This window comes from Mirounga leonina, unplaced genomic scaffold (genome assembly GCF_011800145.1).
Source record: "Mirounga leonina isolate KUSES-001 unplaced genomic scaffold, KU_Mleo_1.0 Mir_174, whole genome shotgun sequence".
NCBI classification, from domain to species: domain Eukaryota; kingdom Metazoa; phylum Chordata; class Mammalia; order Carnivora; family Phocidae; genus Mirounga; species Mirounga leonina.
In genome coordinates, this window is record NW_023270451.1 from 76,307,599 (window position 1) to 76,322,633 (window position 15,035).

The 15,035-nt window shown below is 36.9% G+C and overlaps 1 protein-coding gene across 8 annotated transcripts in view; it reads left to right on the forward strand.

Annotated features, from left to right (window-relative positions):
* The window catches only part of LOC118021145 (putative RNA-binding protein Luc7-like 2), a 61,899-nt gene that overhangs the window by 35,030 nt on the left and 11,834 nt on the right, over nt 1-15,035 (forward strand). For all 8 annotated transcript variants that reach the window (XM_035021205.1, XM_035021203.1, XM_035021207.1 and 5 more), the window contains 4 exons: nt 121-219; nt 3,730-3,840; nt 8,531-8,674; nt 13,413-13,589. In XM_035021205.1, the coding sequence (XP_034877096.1) occupies nt 121-219; nt 3,730-3,840; nt 8,531-8,674; nt 13,413-13,589 (531 nt within the window). The remainder of the gene's footprint in view (nt 1-120; nt 220-3,729; nt 3,841-8,530; nt 8,675-13,412; nt 13,590-15,035) is intronic.

The window sequence follows — 15,035 nt, forward strand, 5'->3', positions numbered from 1 at the left end:
AAATTTTAAAAGTTATTATTTTTTTTTATAAAAATTTGTTTTTTTTTTTTTTTTTTTAAAAAATTTTTTTTTTTTTTGTAAAATTTTTTTTTTTTTTTCCCCCCCCCCCCCCCCCCCCAGAGAATGGATCTTGGAGAATGTCTGAAAGTTCATGACCTGGCTTTAAGAGCAGATTATGAAATTGCATCCAAAGAACAAGATTTTTTCTTTGAACTTGATGTATGTGATTTTGCTTTAATGGGTTTTTTTGTAGTAAAACATTTTGAATATGGGTTAATATCTTTATAGGAAAAGGCTCTTAGCAAATTATCTTCTTTGTGTTTATATGAAAAATAGTACTAAAGTAAAATCATGTATTTTCTTGACTAACAACATTTTTTTAAAAAATATAAGGTGAAACTAGGTATTTTAAGAAAATGTGTAAAAATCTGTGCAATGCATATATTCTTTTGAAAAACTGTTCCAGTAAAGTTGTGATGATTAAGGAAACCTCAATTTAAGCACATGTAAACAACAAATTTCTGATGTATTTAAGGCCCTTTAATAATCTACTGAATTTTTAAATTATTTTTATTTTTGTATCTGTGAATATATATATAGAGAGAGGGAGAGAGAGGATATTAAGTAACTTTTTTATGTAAAACTAATAGAAGAAATATTAGAGTAGAAGGTACCATTTACGTACCTTAAAGGCTCAAGATCTGATTTGTTGTTTATACAAACAGAATTGTTTGTTATAAAAATAGGGAAGCTTTTTTTATATTTATATAAAACATACCAGTTAGCTTTACATAAAAGATACTGATGAGCACACATCTTATGATACTTTTTACAGTAAGGTATAATAGGTATTTTACTTGGTTTGGAAGATAAAGCACTCAATAGGCACCTCCATTTACTTCTAAGAATTTCTGCTAATAGAAATGAAAATCAGGAGTGCCTGGGTGGCTCAGTCAGTTAAGCATCCGACTTGGTTTCAGCTCAGGTCATGATCTCAGGGTTGTGAGATCAGGTCCTGCATTGGGCTCTGTGCTGGGCGTGTAGCCTGCTTAAGATTCTCTCTCCCTCTCATTCTCTCCCTGCCCCTGCACATTCTCTCTCTGTCAAAAAACAAAACAAAACAAAAAAGTGAAAATCATCTATGTAAACATAATTTAATATGGGGCTGGAACAGTTGGAGAAAAATTAATTAGATTTTGATTTGATATATTCTGGGCAGAAACCATCATCTGAATGTAGGGATATGGATATTTGGGTGATTTTCCATATTTTACCATTTTTCTTTTAGTGGTTTGGGCCTTGCAGAATATTTGTATAGTTGTCTCATTTATCAATGCTTTAAAAATTTCTAATGGGTTAATTCAAAAGGGTCTTCCCTATTCTGAGGTGATAAGAGTTCTCTCATGGTTTCTTCTGGTATTTTTTATGGCTTTATTTTATACACTTAGATCTTTGAACCAAGTTAAATTTATGCTGGTCTAAGGAATTGAGGTATAGATTTAGCTTTATTTTTCACCAGATAGCTACTTAGTTGACCCAGCACTACTGATCAGTACATCTTTTTCTTCTCACTGCTTTGAGATGCCACTTTTATGTTCCCATAAGGAAGTTTTAATAGAGAAATCTTGTGAATTTAAAGATGAATTTTAAATTAAAAGAGCTAAAAAGCTATCTTTTTTTTTTTTTTTTTTAAGATTTTTATTTATTTGAGAGAGCGCGTGCACATACCTGCATGCACACACAAGTGGAGGGGAGGCGGGGGAATGCAGAGGGGGAAGGAGAAGCAGACTTTCCTGCTGAGCAGGGAGCCCGATACAGGGCTCAATCCCAGGACCCTCCGGTATCATGACCTGAGTGGAAGGCAGATGCCTGAGCCAGTGGCCAGAGCCACCCAGGTGCCCCTAAATAGCTATTTATTTGTCATCACAGCTAAGAGCTTTTAAATGAGCCTGTTTCTTTTCACTTTCAAGAAATTCTCAGAATTTGCTATGTGCTGAATAAATTTATATTTTTAATTAAACATTTGTATTTTAAATTCACTCTATTTCTGTATAGTAAGATATGAAAGTCCAAATTGCTTAACTTGGGAATAAATCTTAAAAGTTTAGTTTTAAATGAATTACTACTTAATTACAGACATACTAATATATGCCTGACAAATGTCATTAATATAATTATGAACTGAATTTTTACAATGTAGACATTGCTAAAATTCTGACTGGTTTATTCTTTGAAAAGAGATCAAGTTTTCCTGATTGTAACATTTTCATTGTGGAAAATTTGAGAAGCATGGAAAAACAAATTATTAAAAAATATCCATATATTCAAAAAGAATTACTGCTAAAATTTCATATATGCTCTTCCTTTTTTTCCTCTGCTTTATTTTAGAAAATTGGGATTTTTATGGCATATGATACTATGTAACATGCTTTTTATTTACAAATAACATTATCTTGTATCATTAAGTATTCTATTAAAACCTTTTTTAATGGCTGAAGATCAAAATTTGTACATTACTTAGGTATTTAGGGTATTTACAACTTTACACCATAAAAATAACACTATGAGGAACATCCTTGAATATTCAACCTTCTGTATATGTGATTGCTTTCTCTTTTTTTTTTTTTTTAATATTTTATTTATTTATTTAAGACAGAGAATGAGAGAGAGCACATGAGAGGGGTTAGGGTCAGAGGGAGAAGCAGACTCCCTGCCGAGCAGGGAGCCTGATACGGAACTCGATCCTGGGACTCTAGGATCATGACCTGAGCCAAAGGCAGTCGCTTAACCAACTGAGCCACCCAGGCGCCCCTGATTGCTTTCTTAAAAGGCATTTCTGGAAGTAAAATTACGAAGTCGGGACATTTTTAAGTCTTTTTGATACCAGTTACCACATTGCCTTTTTTATTTTTTAAAGATTTTTTATCTATCTGAGAGAGAGAATGGGAGACAGAGAGCATGAGAGGGGGAGGATCAGAGGGAGAAGCAGACTCCCTGCCGAGCAGGGAGCCCGATGCGGGACTCGATCCCGGGACTCCAGGATCATGACCTGAGCCGAAGGCAGTTGCTCAACCAACTGAGCCACCCAGGCGCCCCACATAGCCTTTTTTAAACACTGCACTGATTTGTGGTTTCTTCAGCAGAGTATGAGAATGGTAATTTCCTTATAGTTTTACCTTTCCTGTGGATTATTTATGTTTACTCTTTACCAATTTGATGAGTAGAATTTTTGATTCATAATTGAACCTGCTTTTGTTACTTTTTTTACTACCCTATTAGCATTTTTATTTATTTTTTAAAGATTTTATTTATTTAATTAACACAGAGAGAAACAGTGCGAGAGGGAACACAAACAGTAGGAGTGGGAGAGGGAGAAGCAGGCTTCCTGCTGAGCAGGGAACCTGATGCAGGGCTCGATCCCAGGACCCTGGGATCATGACCTGAGCCGAAGGCAGATGCTTAACAACTGAGCCACCCAGGTGCCCCCCTATTAGCATTTTTAAAAATAAGGTATAGGGGCACCTGGGTGGCTCTGTTGGTTAAGTGTCTGGCCCTTGATCTCAGCTCAGGTCTTGATCTGAGGGTTGTGAGTTCAGGCCTTGCATTGGGCTCCACACTGGGTGTGGAGCCTACTTTAAAAAATAAGAAAATTATGTATATTTTGAGTTAAGATATTCCTGAATATAGTTGATTTTTCTGGTGTAATTGTCTTTCAATTAAACTTTGCAGGCTATGGATCATCTTCAGTCATTCATTGCAGATTGTGATCGAAGAACAGAAGTGGCTAAGAAAAGATTAGCAGAAACTCAAGAAGAGATTAGTGCTGAAGTGGCAGCAAAGGTAAGAATTTCAGTTATTTCATTAGTACTACAAAATACCATTTCAGTTCACTAATTTTAACTTTTTATTTTGAAATAATATCATCCACAGGGGCGCCTGGGTGGCTCAGATGGTTAAGCGTCTGCCTTCAGCTCAGGTCGTGATCCCAGGGTCCTGGGATCGAGCCCCGCATTGGGCTCCCTGCTCAGCAGGAAGCCTGCTTCTCCCTCTCCCACTCTCCCTGCTTGTGTTCCCTCTCTTGCTGTGTCTCTCTCTGTCAAATAAATAAAATCTTTAAAAAAAAAAAAAATTACATCCACAGATTGCAAAGACATAAATAGGGAATTCTCTGAACTCCCTTTAGCCTCCCCTATTGTTCAAATTTTATACAACTGTAGTACACTGTCAAAGCCAAGAAATTGATACTGGTCCAATCTTGAAATTTTACTCAGATTTTACCAGTTATGTGTGCACTTTGTGTGTGTGTGTGTGTGTATATGTATGTAGTTTTGTGCAGTTTTATCACATGTGTAAGGAACTTGGGTAACTACCACCATAATTAAATTAGTTCACTGTAGCATCACCATGAGACTCCCTCATCTTACCTCTCTATAGCCACATCTATTCCCCCTTTCCGCTATCTTCTGGCAACTACTGTATTTTCCAGCTCGATAATTATGTTACTTTACTGAATATGACATAAACGGAATCATGTAACCTTTTGAGACTGGTTCTTTTCACTCAGCACAGGTTCCTTGATTCATACAAGTTGCTGCGTATATCAGTAGTTCATTTCTTTTTGAGCAGTATTCCATGGTACGGATATACCACAATTTAGCCACACATTGAAAGATGTTTGGATTGTTTGCAGTTACTGGTTAACACCAGTAAAACTGCAATAAACATTTCATTTCTCTGGGATAAATGCCCAAGAATGCAATTTCTGGGTCATGTGGTCATATGGTAAGTCCATTTTTAGTTTTGAAAGCAGGTGTCAAAACTTTTTTCTACAGCAGCTGTACCAGTTTGCACTCTACCAGCAATGTGTTAGTGATTTGGTTTCTTCACATCTGTGCCAACATTTGGTGGTGTCACTAATTTTCATTTTAGCCATTCTTAGACGTGCGTAGTGATATTTCTTGGTTTCAGTTTGCATTTCCCTAATGCCTAATGATGCTGAACATTTTTTTCATGTGTTTGCCATTTATGTACCTCTTTAGTGAATTGTCTGTAAACCCATTTTCCAAATGGACTGCTCATTTTTTTTAATGTTGAGTTTTGAGTGTTCTTTAGATATTCTGTTTTACCCCCCACTTTTAAAAAATACTTTGTTGTAGGAGCACCTGGGTGGCCCAGGTTAGTTAAGCATCCAACTCTTGATCTCTCAGGGTCCTGAGTTCAAGCCCCACGTTGGGCTCCATGCTGGGTGTGGAGCCTACATAAAAAAAATAAAAAAAAAATTTTTTTTTTATGTGAATTTACATGCAAAGGATGGAAAAAGGGGTGCCTGGCTGGCAAAGTCAGTAGAGCATGCAACTCTTGATCTCTGGGTTGTGAGTTCGAGCCCCACATTGGGTATAGAGATTACTTATTAAATAAATAAATAAACTTTAAAAATACAAATAAAAACTAGAACGAAAAGTACAATAAATCCCAATGGATTCATAGTCAGTTTTTTGCTCTTGTTTCATTGTTTTATTTATTTAAAGATTTCATTTATTAGAGAGAGAGAAATGGAGCAGGGGATGGGGCAGAGGGAGAGGGAGAAGCAGACTCCCCACTGAGCAAGGAGCCCAATATGGGGCTGGATCCCAGGACCCTGAGATCATGACCTGAGCTGAAGGCAGACGCTTAACCAGCTGAGCCACCCAGGCACCCCTGTTTTATTATTTTAAAAGCAAATTCCAGATGTCACATCATTTCATCTCTAAAATATAACCATAAAAATCCACATCCATAAAGTTAACAATTTTTTAATATTATCTAATATCCTGAATGTGTTCATTTTTCCTATATAGAGTTGGTTTGTTCTAATCAGAATCTTTTTTTTTTTTTTTTTTAAAGATTTTATTTATTTATTTGACAGAGAGAGACACAGCGAGAGAGGGAACACAAGCAGGGGGAGTGGGAGAGGGAGAAGCAGGCTCCCCGCAGAGCAGGGAGCCCGATGCGGGACTCAATCCCAGGACCCTGGGATCATGACCTGAGCTGAAGGCAGTCGCTTAACCAACTGAGCCACCCAGGCGCCCTCTAATCAGAATCTTAAAATTAAAGTCCATATAGTGCATTTTGTTGATTTGATGACTTAATACTTTGAAACATTTGTGCCGTTCAGTATAGTTTGTACATTTTATGAAAATGCACAATGGAGACAGAGTTTACCCAGATAGAGTTTGGATGACAGCATTAAATACAGTTCTCAGAGATGGATGTACAGAGGGAAATGGATTCCTTTGTTTGAGGAAAGGTTTTTTTGTTTTTTTGTTTGTTTTAAGTAATCTCTACACGCAATGTGGGGCTCGAACTCACAACCCGGAGATCAAGAGTTGCATGCTCTACTGACTTAGCCAGCCAGGTGCCCTGAGAAAACGGTTATTTTTAGTATATGTGCTGCTGAAGCGAGCACAGAAAAGGTTATTTTTAATTAACTTTTTCTGAAATGTTCTCTAAAGATGGGATCCTAAAGTGCAGGGACCTAATGTTATGGTTGAAAAAGATCCACAAGTGCTATCTTGGTTTATATGGCATTTTATTGGTTATCTATCACTGTAAAAATGCTGTTTAACAAATTACCTCAAAACTCAGTGACTTAAAACAGTATTTTAGCCCATGAGTCTTCAGGTAATGATAAGGCTGAACTTGACTGGGAAGTTATTCCTGTCTCAGCTGGGCTCGCTCACATGTCTTCTGGTCAGTCAGAGGCTGTTGAACGCAGAATGCTAGTCTGGCTGTGTTCTTAGGGTAGTGGAAGAGGTACAAAAAATGTCATACAAGTGCTTTTTAAGCCTTCCTTTCTGTCATGTTTGCTACTGTCCTATTAATTAAAGCCAGTTACGTGGCCAAATTCAGAATCAAAATATGATGTTACTAATTATATAGCAAAGAGATGGATACAGTGAAAGGTGAAGAGTTTAAAGCATAATCCAATCATTCTGTGACAGATATTGAAAAAAAAAATACCACTTTGTTTAAGAGGTAAGAAAATGATAATAGAATTGAAAATTTCTTTGAGGGATAAATATTTTGGATTGAAGGACATTTGAGAAGTAAAAGTTATTGGCACACCAGTTTGTTGGGACTGGATGTCCATAACAAATTAAAATCTTCTTTGCTAATATAATTGGCCACACAGCCTGAATACTTACTTTGTGGCCAATATAAAGACTGTATAGGTATCATATGCCATTAAAACAATAGGCATGAGCTATATTCTCAGGATGACTGATGAAGAGGAGGACAACACAGATTCCCAAGGCAAGAATTTATCCCAGGGGAAAGACATGAACTAAGGCTAAGGGACACAGAGTGTTATGGTTGTATACTGAAAATCAGTAATGTGCTGTGCAGTGTATGTGCAAGGCACAGTTTCTCATTTCTCACTTTATGAGATAGGTATTATTCCCACTTCTTTGGTGAGGTAATGGATTCAGGTTAAGTAATGTGGTCAAAATTACATAACTGGTAATTGGTTTGGCAATAAGCCAGACCTTTTGGACTCTAAAGTCATATATTTATCTTAAAGAGTATCTGCCAGTTCATTTCTTTTTTTTTTTTTTTAGATTTATTTTATTTATTTGAGAGAGAGCACACAGAGGGGATAGGGTTCATAGGGAAAAGCAGACTCCCTGCCCAGCAGGGAGCCCAATGCAGGACTTGATCCCAGGACTCTGGGATCATGACCTGGGCTGAAGGCAGTCGCTTAACCAACCGAGCCACCCAGGCACCATACCAGTTCATTTCTTTAACTCCTGTTTGAGCCTATGCTATTTGTTGGGCATTGGAAATACATAGATGGGAAATATAAATAGCTTTCTTTAAGGTGGTGTGATATGTATCTAAAAGTATATACATAAGTATATATATGTACAAAAGTATATGTGTAAAAGTATGATATGTACTTAAGAGCGTCATGAAACATAAAAAGATGGCATAAAGGAAGGTTTGGCTCTCTGCTTATGTTTGAGTGGGGGTGAGATGTGATTGATCAAGAATATTTCACAGGATAGTTGAATCTTGTTGAATGAATCAACATATATGAGTTCAGACAAGGGGAGGTAAGGGATGGTGTCTGAGAAAGAGGGATGACATCCTTCTGCAAAGTCACAGAGGCAGAAAACAAGAGTAAATTTGGGAAACTAGATATAACTATAGATTGTGTTGTGACGTGGGGGAACAGCAAGAGATGGTTTGGAAAGGTACGTAGGGGCAGATCGTGGTAAACGGTATTTTATACTTGGAATACACTGCCAAAGCAGAGGTTGTAAAGTAATAGTTAAATTGAGATCAGTTGTATTCCTGACCTCACTGCAGTGAGGGCAGATAGGCTTAAAACATCCTCATATCCCACCAGTTCATTTATGATATGCTCAGAAAGCATTATTTATACTCATATTGCCTTAGATAAGTCTTCCCTGAGCATTTATGAAATATTTTGAACTCTGATAATTTATTCTGCTTTTTATTCATGATCTTCTTTTCTGTTTATTTCTAGGCAGAACGTGTTCACGAGTTAAATGAAGAAATTGGTAAGTTGTTGGCCAAGGTGGAACAACTAGGAGCTGAAGGAAATGTGGAAGAATCCCAGAAAGTAATGGATGAAGTAGAGAAAGCACGGGCAAAGAAAAGAGAAGCAGAGGTAATACAATTTTTAATGGTAATATGTACAGCCTTACTGTCAAAACCTATTTGATTGGAAATTATTGAAAGTTATTGCTAGTACAGGCAATTTAAACCATTTAAAAAATTTAGTTAGTCCATATCATAGTAATGGATTATGTATCAAAGTTGTGGGGTTTTTTGTTATTACTTTAGAGGCTATGATCTGTTGAAGTTTATAACTAGAAAATGAAATTAAACTAGCTAGTCATACACAGCAGTCACATACAGAATGCATAAATGCAGTTCCTATGATACCCTCCCTCCCTTGACTTTACCACCCTGTGACCATAGCATTCTCCCTTCTCTTCTCATCTCAGTACAGTCTGCTAGTACTTTGGGAGCCTCCTCCTCTCATTCTTTCTCCATAGCACAGGTCAAAATCTCATATCCTGCAAAGTTCTATTTTGTTTGCCACTTCATGTTTTTTTAGAAAATTGGGGTTTATCCACAGGGGGTTGAATTCTTTCATTTTGCCATAGTCTCCATTGCTCTTAACTCTAACACACCTCAGTTTAATTTGTTCTTATTCTGCCGTCTTAAAATAGAAGCCTAGATAATTGATTTTAGCCCATTTGATGCTACAGATTTTCTTCTAGGCACAACTGTAGCTGCATCCCCCAGAATTTCATATATTGTTTTTATTTTCATTCATTTCAAATATTTGCCAATATTGCTTGTGCTTTCTTCTTTGATCTATGGGTTATTTAGGAATATGTTTTTGTATATGTGTTGTTTTTCTAAATATTTTTGTTTTTTAGTTCTGTTGTAGTGAGAGAACATTTGTGTGATTTCAGGTCTCTTAGATATATCAGTACTTATTTTGTACCCTGAATGTGGTCTTGGTGAATGTTCCATGTATATTTGAAAAGAATGATACTCTGCCTTATTAAATGGAGTGTTCGTACATGTTAATTGAGTCAAGATAGTTGATTATTAAAGTTTTCCATAGCCTATTGATTTTCTGTTCTATTTACTGAGAGGAGTATTAAAGTCTCCATCTCTAATTGTGGTAGACTTAAACCCAGTGTACTAGTAATTACATTAAATGTAAATGGTCTAAACATTCCAATTAAAAGGCAGAGGTTGTGAGACTAGTTTTTTTTTTTTGTTGTTTTTTTTTTAAGCAAGACTTAGTTGCACCTGGGTGACTCAGTCTGTTAAGCGCTTTCTGCTCAGGTCTTAAAAAAATAAAATAAGGGGCGCCTGGGTGGCTCAGTCGGTTAAGTGACTGCCTTCGGCTCGGGTCATGATCCTGGAGTCCCGGGATCGAGTCCCGCATCAGGCTCCCTGCTCGGCAGGGGGTCTGCTTCTCACTCTGACCCTCTTCCCTCTCGTGCTCTCTGTCTCTCATTCTCTCTCTCTCAAATAAATAAATAAAATCTTAAAAAAAAAATAATAATAAAATAAAATAAAAGCAAGACTTAACTATATGCTAGCTACAAGAAATCTACTTTAAATATAAAGAGAGATAAAAAGTAATAGGATGGGAAAAGATAAACCATGTAGCCATTCTTGTTAATTTTAAAGTCTTAATATACTTAGGATTTCTTTAAATGTCATTAAAATCATTCCAGAAAATAAAACACTATGAATTTTAAAAAAATTTTTTTTAAGATTTTACTTAGAGAAAACACTGGAGAGAGAGAGCATGAGTAGGGAGCAAAGGGAGAGAGAGAAGCAGGCTCCTTGCCGAGTAGGGAGCCCAATGTGGGCTCGATCCTGGGATCATGACCTGAGCCGGAGGCAGATACTTAACCAACTAAGCCATCCAGGTGCCCCTAAACACTATGAATTTTAAAATGCAGAATATTTTATAGCTCATTTCCCCAAAAGACTCAAGTAATGAACCTTAGTAAGCATTATTACTTGCATATTTTGAAGTTTTCATGACATTTTATATATATGTATTTGAAGATTTTCTCCTAGCACACAGTGGCTTAACATCTTTAGCATGTTATGTTTTATTATCAGTTGATTTTTACTAGGAACAGTGCATTAAAAAATTTACTTGCTCGGGCGCCTAGGTGGCTCAGTTGGTTAAGCAACTGCCTTCAGCTCAGGTCATGATCCTGGAGTCCCGGGATCGAGTCCCGCATCGGGCTCCCTGCTCAGCAGGGAGTCTGCTTCTCCCTCTCCTGCTCACCCCTCTTGTGCTCTCTCTCTCACTCTCTTTCAAATAAATAAAATCTTTAAAAAAAAAAATTTACTTGCTCATTATAGATTGTGTTCAGCTGCACATAGTAGAAAACTTATAATGGCTTAACCAAGAAAGGGTTTTGTTTTTCTCATTTATTAAATAATTGTGATTAGGGAGTCTGGGGCTGGTACAGCAGCCTCCTTGATTCCATCAAGCACAGAGGCTATTTCTGGCTTTATGTTCAGCCATCCTTACTACATGGATTCATCTTTATGCTTATCAGTTTATGTTGGCAGTACAGCTACCATGCCTGAAGCCTTTTCTCTCTACATAACTAGAAAGAGGAAGAAGAGTAACAAGGCACAAAAATTGAGTTGACTTGCCTCCTAGTGTCATATATTTTTCTTTTTTCTTAAGATTTTATTTATTTGAGAGAGAGCTCACGAGAGAGCATGAGCTGGGGTCGGGGGTGGGCAGAGGGAGTGGGAGAAGCAGAAGCAGATTCCTCGTTGAGTAGGGAGCCAGTGAGGCTGATCCCACGACACCGTGTTCATGACCTAAGCCAAAGGCAGGTGCTTAACCTACTGAACCACCCAGACACCCCTGTTTCTCTTTTTTAAAAACTTTTATTTTGAGATATCTTCAGAAAAGTTTAAGAAATAGTATAAGGAATTCCCCTATATCCTTCACCCAGATGTTAACATTTTATCATATTTGCTTTGTCTTTCTCCTCGTGTGTGTGTGTGTGTGTGTGTGTGTATTTGAACTGTTTGGCATTAAGTTATAGATATGATGTCTCTTTATCCCCCAATACTACAGTGTGTATTTTCTAAAGACAAGGATATTCTATTACATAACTGTAGTAGAGTGATCTGAATCAGAAATTAACACTGATACAGTACTATTAATGAATCTGAAGACTTTATGCAGATTTTTCCAGTTGTCACAATAATGTTTATTTTTACTAGAAAATTTTTTGTTTAAAGACCCAGTTCAGGATCATGTGCTGCATTTAGCTGTTAATGTCCCTCTAGGCTCCTTTAATCTGGAACTTCAGTCTTTGTCTGACATGATCTTGACAGTTTTGAAAAGTATAGGCTAGTTATTTTGTAAAATGTCCTTCAGTTTGGGTTTGTCTGGTTTTTCTTCCTGGTTAGATTTTTGACAGTACCATTGAAGTAATGTTATATTTCCTCCGAAGTCACATGTTAGTGATTTGTCCCATTTCTGGTGATTGGCCTCTTTTTCCACTGTGAAGTTACAGTACTTTCTTTTTGTAATAAGTATCTTGGTATTGACATTTTTGAAACTGTAAATATTGTTTCCCATCACTTTCTAGTCCACAGGTGATGGCAGCCTTTTTTTTTTTTTTTTTTTTGGGTCTCAGTCTATTGACTCCCTTTGAAAGGACTTTTCTATGGATTCCATCCAACAATATCCACTTGAGTATCTCCTTAGCCAAAGCTCTGTGGAGGCTTGGGAATGTAATGTCTTCTAGCTGGGCATGCTGCTGGCCTTGAGAGGAAAAAAAAAAGGGTACAGTGGATACACAAATCCACTAATACTTATTATTTCATTAATGAACTTAAAATGTTTGCATGTAAGATTTCTTTATCTCATTAAGGCACCTTTCATTGCTTGTGTTATAGAACTATTCCACTTCTATATAAAGTTTTTTTTTTTTTTTTTTTTTTTTGACAGAGAGAGAGAGAGATAGCAAGAGAGGGAACACAAGCAGGGAGAGTGGGAGAGGGAGAAGAAGGCTTCCAGCTGAGCAGGGAGCCCGATGTGGGGGCTGGGATCATGACTTGAGCTGAAGGCAGATACTTAACAACTGAGCCACCCAGGTGCCCCCCTCTTAGTGGAAAGTCTTATCATTTATATGCCCTGTCCACATTTTTCCAAAGGGGGAGAAAATGATCTGTGGGAAAGAAGGCACTGGAAGGAAACTAACAGTGTTGAAGACATGTATTCTTTCTCTGCTAGGGTGGATGACTTCTTCCTTGGTCCTTCACTGATACATAGTTTTGGGTTGCTACATCTCATTTTTAACAAAAATTGTAGAAAACAAAGCATTGTAGAATACTGAGAAAACTTTTTCCAAAAGTCATATTCTCTATTATGGTAGAATTCTTTTTTTTTTTTAAAGATTTTATTTATTTATTTGACAGAGACATAACGAGAGAGGGAACACAAGCAGGGGGACTGGTAGAGGGAGAAGCAGGCTTCCTGCTGAGCAGGGAGCCCGATGCGGGGCTCAATCCCAGGACGCTGGGATCATGACCTGAGTCGAAGGCAGACGCTTAACGACTGAGCCACTCAGGTGCCCCTATCATGGTAGAATTCTTATAATAGTTCTTGGCAAAGTGCAGTTGAGTCTCTGATCTTTTACCTCCAGTGGAAGAGATCCCAAGGACAGAGAGGATGGGAATATGAGGAGAACCCATCGTTTTTGTGACAAAAATAGCCATACTTTTGTTATTCATTAAAAAAGATTTTTTTGTGTAAACATAATGTATTTTGTGTAATGGTATGGACTCAGGTTTATATGAACATTGTTTTTCTCACTTTTGTTCAGGAAGTTTATCGGAATTCTATGCCAGCTTCCAGTTTCCAACAACAGAAACTTCGAGTCTGTGAAGTCTGCTCTGCCTATTTAGGTCTTCATGATAATGATAGACGACTGGCTGATCATTTTGGGGGTAAACTGCACCTGGGATTTATTGAAATAAGAGAGAAGCTTGAAGAATTAAAGGTACATTGGTAAATTAATGTCATATGCTTTATCTAATTTAGCCATCCATTGTTTTGATGTGTATTAGTTATCTTTTTATATAAGGTTCTTGACTATGAGTCTGCTAAGAACTCATACCGAAAAGTGTAAGATTATAAATGGATATAACAACTGGTTTAATGGATGATGTCTGAGAAACAGACTTTTAAATAATGTCCTCTTATTCTGGGAGGTAATATTTTGTGTTAAATAATGACATTGAATTAGGAGTCTGGCAAACTGGGTTCTAAACTAATTCTTTCATATAAATTCCCCCCATATTTTTATTTTCTTTGAAATAAAATTAACAATATAATATTTAATATTTATTTTATTTTTTAAAGATTTTATTTATTTATTTGACAGAGAGAGAGAGAGCGAAAGCAGGAACACAAGCAGGGGGAGTGGGAGAAGGAGAAGCAGGCTTTCCACGGAGGAGGGAGCCTGATGCGGGGCTCAATCCCAGGACCCTGGGATCATGACCTGAGCTGAAGGCAGACGCTTAACGACTGAGCCACCCAGGCGCCCCTATAATATTTACTTTAAAGGAAGATTGAGAAAATGAGACTAGTATTTATTTGAAATATTTTGCAATTCTTCACTAAATAGCAAGCTTGTAGGACCTCTAGTTTTACTTTATGTTCCTGCTCCCATTTCAGCAAGGAATTAGAATGAAACCTATCTTTAAAAAAAGGACAGTTACTGTGACGTATATGGCTATTGTGAGAAAGGCAATACAGTTCTTACTCGTGCAGAATTCTTTTTGAGAAGATACGGAAACAACATAGGGTATTTCTAAAGATGTAAGCAAAATCAGAGTAAATGGATATAATCAGTTTACTTTCCAACAATCTGATGTGGCTAGTTTTTTTAAAAATTGTGGCACTGTAGCATTTTGTCATGAATGGAAGAATGGCTCAAAGATGGCAAACACTGGATAGTGAAATTAACCCAGGTTTTGTAGTTTGACCTTTAAAATAATGAGTCAGATACACTTAGGGACATACCCATATTTGTAATTAACAGTGAGCTCTTCTAAGCATTCTGAGTAGCTGGCATGATTTTTGGTAAGTTTTTATTTAAAATGACAAAAGTAAGTTTCACCTTATCAAATGGTTACTAGGCTCTGAATTAAAACTCAAAAATAGTACCTATTTGGGAATCTTCGCAGTTAATAGACCTAGCAACAGGACTGTTTAGTGTCTTACTGGTATTTTTTGAAGCAACAGAATTGGGATGGGAATTGGAAATGACAGAAGACATTTTTATTTTGGAAGTTAGGGAATAGGAACTTGTAGCGATTTATAATGCTTAATGTCATTTAAAAAAATACAAAATATGTGCACCTTCTTGGCTCAGTTGGTAGAGCGTGTGCCTCTTGATCTCAGGGTCGTGAGTTGGAGCCCCATGTTGGGTGTAGAGATTAGA